The 7,300-nt window shown below is 40.0% G+C and overlaps 1 protein-coding gene across 1 annotated transcript; it reads right to left on the bottom strand.

Moving 5' to 3' along the window:
• Window positions 1–3,925: 3,925 nt before the first annotated feature.
• LOC137294703 (flavin-containing monooxygenase 5-like) lies at window positions 3,926–6,190 on the bottom strand. The gene is made up of 2 exons (XM_067825778.1): window positions 5,564–6,190; window positions 3,926–4,933 (listed from the first exon to the last, which is right to left on the bottom strand). Exons 1-2 carry the CDS (start codon window positions 6,188–6,190, stop codon window positions 3,926–3,928), a joined length of 1,635 nt encoding a protein of 544 aa, XP_067681879.1.
• Between the last annotated feature and the right edge of the window lie 1,110 nt (window positions 6,191–7,300).

The raw sequence follows: 7,300 nt of genomic DNA, 5'->3' as shown, positions 1-7,300 counted from the left end.
CCAACAGCCGACCTGACTATGGCAGGAGCAACTTGACTGTTTCTACCAATAGCCGACTTGACTATGGCAGGAGCAACTTGACTGTTTCTACCAATAGCCGACCTGACTACGGTAGAAACAACTTGACTATTTCTACCAACAGCCGACCTGGCTAGCTATGGCGGGAGCAACTTGACTGTTTCTACCAATAGCCGACCTGACTAGCTATGGCAGGAGCAACTTGGCTGTTTCTACCAACAGCCGACGTAACTATGACAAGAACATCTCGACTGTGCCTACAAACAGTCGACCTGACTGTGGGAGAAACAGTGAGATTGTATTGAATTATTCCTTGACACGAATACCACTCCAGCTGACCGGTTCCCACAGATACTCTTTTTCTGGGATTTAACACACCAGTCCAATACCGCTTTTCTGGTTATCCCATCGTAAAGTAGTATTAGGTATGTGCTCTAAAAGTACAATCTGGAATACCGCCGTATCTATGCGGAGGTCTTGTGTCGATTCATACATACAGAGAAAGACAGAAAGAAACAGTTTATTTCCGTATCACATCTATGAGCTGTGCATCTATAAACACTGGAGATAAAGTTTAAATGCGACGAGTAACACAATTCTGAAAATAAATTCATAAGTGAAACACAAATCCCATACCATAAAAATATTGTCAAGTCTTGTTGATAATTCTCGATGATTTAATTTATCATTCATTACTAAAGTGTTTCATTTGTAAATCATTCACATGTATATGCTTAAGCGAATTTAAAAACATATTCTGGCCATACAGGTAATAGAGATCCATATCTTAACATAGCTGACAGTGAATGTTTTCATTTATTACTGATTCAACAACATTTTGCATCTTGAATTGCCTGTAAGATCTGAAGCAATTGCCATGTAGCATTATTTACGTAATCCCGCAATTCTCTCGTCCATTTTTCATCATCACATTCAATATCACTGAAATTTCCGGGGTATCTGTATTTCATGCTTGGGTAAAGGTTAAATGTCTTTAAGGATGTTATTGAAATACAGTTATCCCGCACTCTCCGTAATCCAAAGATCATATATTCTTCTTTTTCAGTGAGACTGTCATGGAACAAAATGTATGGAATGGCAGTGTTAGATTTGGGAGAAATTTTGAGTGGGTCCAAATTGATGAAAATAATTTTTCTGGCCCCCCTCCAATGTTAAAAAGATGGGCAGATGTAAAATAGAGGGGGTCCTCACTGAATTTGTTGAGTCAAAACACTCCAAAACCCTCTGTTGAGCCAACACTGGAATGGGGATTGAAATAACATGTTGATACATCCCACTGGTGAAGCAACACCAAACCACGAGGGCTCAGCTGCACTAATTTCACACAGTCTGTTCACATTTAGTCTCACCGACGACAAAGATTTATAGCGGCTTTTCACCAAATATTTATTTGGTTTACACTGGATCAGTTCAGCGAGAAATGATAAGACAACAAGTATAATGGTTTCTTAATCCCCATGAAACATAATTTTTTGCCAAAAATATATTAACTTGGTTACTAATTAAATTGCATGATGTTATTATGTGCAGTGTTACTTGAAACCATTTTCTACATCGCTTCGATAACAAAGATTAAATGTGTTGTGTCATGTTATGGGTCCCACTGAGACAAATGAAGTCTCTACAGTATCCGGACCAGTCTGTGCAGCTCCCGAGGTAAGAAGCTGCCTCCAGCGTCACGTCTTCGACACTGGCATCCCTGAACCCCAGAACCAGACACCTGTTGGTGGAAGCTTGTTGCCAACAACGATATGGTCATCTTTACTGTTAGAACCAATCTACGATATTTGGTAGCCAGTTACAGCTACTACCAGTTGTAGGCATTCTACAGAACATAATTAAATACTGTTGCAAACTGATAGTAATGAAATAATATTGTTTTGTAGGAGATCTAGAAAATTCATGCTTACAGCGAAGTGCTGACACACTAAACGGAACTTCTTAAGATTTGTGGTATTCTGTGATAAATTATGAATAAACTATGATAGATTTATGAAGCAAACCCTCCAGGTATGAAGATGTGGGCCATCAACTCACACAGGCTAAGAGCATCTCGAACTTTCAAACATCAGAAATCATCTTTAAATTCTTCAGGAAATGTGAAGCGCAGTAACATAACAGCCTCTCAATCATGGGATTAACAAACTAATTAACTAATTGTTAACTAATTAACAAACCCTGTGCTTACAAATTCTGTGTCACAGATCGACATTCTTGGATTTGTGGAAACAAGGGAAATTATGGGCTAAGGGTCTATGATGAGTATTGATATTTCTGAAACAGGTTTCTCTGGTCTATTTACACACTTCTTGAAGTTCCATTTGGCCATATGTGCAGATCTATATTTGGTCAACTCTTAACATCCACTTAGTGATATATTTAATTCAACCAATAAAAAGGACGTGAACTGGGCTTAAAACCTTTAAACTTTCCTCAGTGCCGTGTGCTGTTAACATACACTGACTACGGATTAAACCGGTTATTTACGGTACCCAGCCTGGCAGTGGTTTAGTTCTCACCACTAGACCAAGTGAGCATCGGGAAGAAGAGACCCATGAGAAACTGGAATATGATGTGAATGAATTCCTTTACATATTTACCTAGTCTACGTACATTCCTATTGATGAAGATCCGAATTTCATCACTGATGATCACGTCATAGCACGTGCGCTTCATAGCACTATAGGCATCCTTATTGCAGAATGCGTATTTACGATTTAACGTATTGTTTTGTGGTCTATATAAGTTTATGCTGTCAATGTGTCACCTACAGAAGTGAGTGGAATACTTATTTAAAAAATGCATGGTCGTAATGCATCACCAGAACAGGGCGAATTTAATCAGTTTCTTTATATTTTTTGTCGAATTTATTGATGACAATTTGACAGAAACAACACTGGGCAGTAGGTATCTAATGCAGAAATATCTCACCATGAACACTGACGCAATATCAGTTATCGGTAAATGTGGGGCACCTGGTCACAGCGGAATACCGTTTGAATACGTCAAGGATGCGTCTTACATCTCTTGCACTGTATAAAAAATCCTTTCACTACTATTTTAACATGGGTAGATATCCAACAATGTCGACAGCATGTGTAAATTATACTGAATATATTACCTGTATTGTGAATTAAATGGCGGCGAATAGTTGGTTGTAGACAACCCTAATGATGTAGTATTTATAGAAAAAAATAGACTCGTGAAATATTAGCGATTTTGTTCCAATGGTTCAGTATTTGAAGGAGTCCGTTCCCATTAATACCTAGGGGTACATTTCTCCAGTTTAGAGTCCTGGCATGTTTCACAAAAGCACTCTCTGAAAACATGTAAAAATTAGTCTTACATTTAGATCTGATACTCTACCTATAACAGATTTTAGCATATATTTGATGGCAGAGTGCCGATCTGAAAAACAACCTCCATATACAGGGTCTCCATTCAGGGAGAGAAACTCCGGGTTTTAAAACAAAAGGAGAGGTGGGCCTACATTCATTAAGTCACTAAGAGTATTAAGTCATTAAGAGTATTAATGCCTTTATCTCAGTAATACTAACTATCAGCCCTTATAAAAAATCTACATATACTTTCAAAGTACTATGTGACCTTGCCAAATATTTCGAAATTTAGACATTTATTGTCACTCACCTATTCAAGGATCTTCAACTGTTTCACAATGGTTACTTTCACAGGAAAATGAGCATACTTTATAATATATACCTTATCGAACCTTACAAGTAACTGCAGAAATGTGACTAATACCCTTGACTTTTATTTAAGGCGATTCCAAGAATTCCACGATTTCATGACATGTACTTATAGAGTAAACCTTTGGTCACCTTACAGAAATGAACTCTCAACAAACGCTGGAAGTGCATTTGGAAGCTTATAACGACACCATCGGAGTTACCAGCCCATTTCGGAACAGCCACTTCAGGAACAAAAGGACCAGGACGCACAGACACAACTTCTTCAGCAGACTTATCCATCCATCATAGAGTCCATCCCTTTCATTCTGTCCTGATTTTCTGGTTTGCATGGGACACAGCGTGTTCTCCTGCACCGAGAAGATGGCATCCCGAGCCCCGGACCACTTCCCCGGACCTTCCAGCCTCCACTGAGGGGGAACCGCGGGTCCGAACACCATCTTGTACCAGAGCTTTGGGTCGGTGAAGAAAAGCCGACTCAGATTAGGCTTGCAGCCGATGAGAGAACAGATTTCGTCAACATACTGAATGAAATAAACTTGAAGCGAGTATCTTGCGGAGTCCACGTACCTTGATTTCAGGAATGTCTTCCGTTTTTCCAGCTCGGAAAGCATAACCGAAGGAGGAGGCAACTTTGCTCGACCAGTGAATACTCTTGAAGCTAGTCGTGCTTGAATCTCAAGAACGGGAGGAAGAGCTCCGAAGGGTTGGACCAAGCCAACCACTGCAAAGGTGTTTTGGCGAATATTTGGAGGGAAAATAAGTTTGTACAAGTGTGAGAAACGACCCTCCATTTTCACAATCGAACTATCAAGAAACGGGAAACTGTAGTTGTAACCTGTAGCCAAAATGACAACATCGATGTCCTTTATCTCTGTCCCGTCCTCAAATATGGCGCCGGTTTGGGTGAAGGTTTTGATGTCTGATTTTATGTTAATAGCTCCAACGAGAATTCTGTTTGGCAGATCGTCACTAATGGTTGAAGCGCCTTCTTCAAAACGGAAGTTTGGGGAAAGTCCGTAATCCCTGTGTCGGTAGCGGTAGTTGATTTGGTGGTAGATTAATGGGCGCAACAGACTTGCAGGAATGCATTCCATCCAACGCACGTTGTAAAACTGGTCAAACGGTTGACCAAACATGCCCGCTCTCTGTACAGTGTAGCATCCACGGCGAGTACTCATGTACACCTGGAAGTGGAAGAAGTGGAAAGTATTTACCTGTCATCATCACCTTACAAATATTAACTTTACAATTGTGCAGGACGAAATTGTTATACGTGTTTGAGACAGTGTGTCCAGAGGCATCCAAAGTTAATGCTCAAAACAGACGATATTCCGGTCATAAAGACTAGTACGTGACTATTCTGATTGAATACAATATGTAAAACAACTGCACATGACATTACCTTGAACTTGATATCTGGTAGGCTTTTCAACTTGATAGATTGGACCCAAACACTTGACGGTATAAACTTTCTCATATTACTTGCGACCTGCTGCCTATATCCATAACGTTAAGCGGTAAGGAAAATAACATATCTTCGCATAACTGGAGTACTGTTCACAGTATAGACACTTTGTGTTATAACTGGAATATTCACCGTTCTAATCAGGGACCGTCCTGAAATACTGACAATACTGAAATATTGTAATAATGTTCAAATTAGCAACGCCGTGCTAAAACTGCAATGCAGAAAAAAACTGTTCAAAGCGGTCTCAAATCAACGCTCTTTTTCCTATAACCTTGATGTATTGGCTACATAAACGTGAAAACAAAAGTTACGACTCGAAATTACAGCACAAGGCATGTTTACTCACATGTTCAGCGTGTCTACTCAATTCACAAGCGATATCACTTCCGGAGTTTCCAATCCCAACAACCAGAACTCGCTTATTTTCGAATCCACGGAAGTCTTTGTAGTCGTGAGTATGTAGAACCTGACCATTGAATTCTTTCAATCCTTCAAAGCGGGGAATGTTAGGTTCTGTCAGGTGCCCGTGACATACCATCACGAAGTCCACAGCCTCTCTTTCGGTCTTTCCTGTCCGTAAATCACGACTAATGATAACCCAACTTCCGGTTTCCTCAAAGTTATCTCCCTTTTCAACCTTCTCAACCAGTCGATTGAATTGGATGTACTCGCGGAGTTTGAAATGATTGGCATAGAGCTCTAGATACTTTTGAAAGTTAGATCTATGCATGAAGTTTGGAAACTCTTTGGGTATGGGGAAATCACTGTAACATGTCATCTCCTTGCTGGTGTTGATAACGCACGAACTGTAGACACTAGGGTAGCCATCTCGGGGTGTAGGGGAGTAATTCCACAGTCCTCCAATGCCGTCCGACTTCTCAAAACAGATGGGCAGCAGACCTTCGTCGAGGGACGTCTTAATGGCCGCGAGACCTGCTACCCCTCCACCTATCACTCCAACTGTTTTTGGCATGTCGGCTGCTGGATACAACTGGCAGTGTGTCCACTGTAAAGAAATGGTTCAGACTGACCTTCAACATGCTTCAACATTTTCGTTATCCACCTGTTATATGTTAGTGACCACAAATGAGTTGGGGTTCTCTTTTGTTTTACGCTTTCCTGTCGTTTTGTAGTGGTAAACTATGTATGTTGGAAACATAAAAAAACACCTGTTAAGACAGCACGTTTCAGGAAGCGAACTTAAGATTAGTCATCCTACCTAGATTTTCGACATTAACATTAGTGATTTCATATATGGGCGTCTGTGTGACAGAAGATTGTGGCTTGATAATGTGTTGTTCTAGGATTTCTAAAGACTGCTGACAATTTCCCGCTGCATGTTTTTTTCCTTATTGCTGAGCATTCCGTGTTGCATATTTTCCCCTCAAACTCATTAATCATAATAGTTTAGTTCTAGCAACCGTTTAATCTGGGGACATGCAGTTGTCAGGTGTCAGAACGACCTTTGATCCGACCAATCAGTGTTGCTTACTATATCGTTAAAGTAACAGTTAGCGTGTGCATTCTAATCATGCAACGTTGAAAGGGTTAACAGCTTGTATAAATGATAATCATATTAAAGGAAGCAAGCTTTCCATTGCTCGTGTGATATGCTTCCATGCAACATTAACGTTCTCAGGAACCTGGAGTGGTCGTGTTTCTGAGAATATTTGAGTTGCAACATGCTTATTCATGCTGCTGAGAATGTTTGTGTTGTCTATTTGTTCCTACGGGTGAGAATGTTGGTGTCGCAAGGTTCCGCTATAGTCTCAGAATGTTTGTGTGTACCTGATAGTGCTCGCTAGGTATATTATTGGACCAAACTTCTGAGAACAATTTCTGACTACACGGAACACATATTACTGTATTTATAAACATTTTGTTTTCATGTATACTATTTGTCGCCACGTGTTTGTTTGACACAGAACTATATTGGAAAACAGTAAATCACATTCTGAAGGGTCCTTGGTTTTTGTTGCTTCTAAACTGACGAGCAAAAGAAAGTGCACAAGTATAATCCCAAATTTGCCTACTAACAATATAGTAACGTTATTGGAGAACTTTGAAAGGCACTTTCGAAGTT

Source organism: Haliotis asinina, chromosome 8 (assembly GCF_037392515.1).
Source record: "Haliotis asinina isolate JCU_RB_2024 chromosome 8, JCU_Hal_asi_v2, whole genome shotgun sequence".
In the NCBI taxonomy this organism is placed as follows: Eukaryota; Metazoa; Mollusca; class Gastropoda; order Lepetellida; family Haliotidae; genus Haliotis; species Haliotis asinina.
This window is presented reverse-complemented; position numbering and strand designations above follow the sequence as displayed.

What these genes read in the sequence shown, in the direction of transcription:
- LOC137294703 (XM_067825778.1), bottom strand. Translation starts at nt 6,190, where the DNA reads ATGCCAAAAACAGTTGGAGTGATAGGTGGAGGGGTAGCAGGTCTCGCG. An exon ending in TGAGTAGACACGCTGAACAT is followed by an intron (nt 4,934 to 5,563) that starts GTGAGTAAACAT and finishes TTCCACTTCCAG; the next exon opens with GTGTACATGAGTACTCGCCG.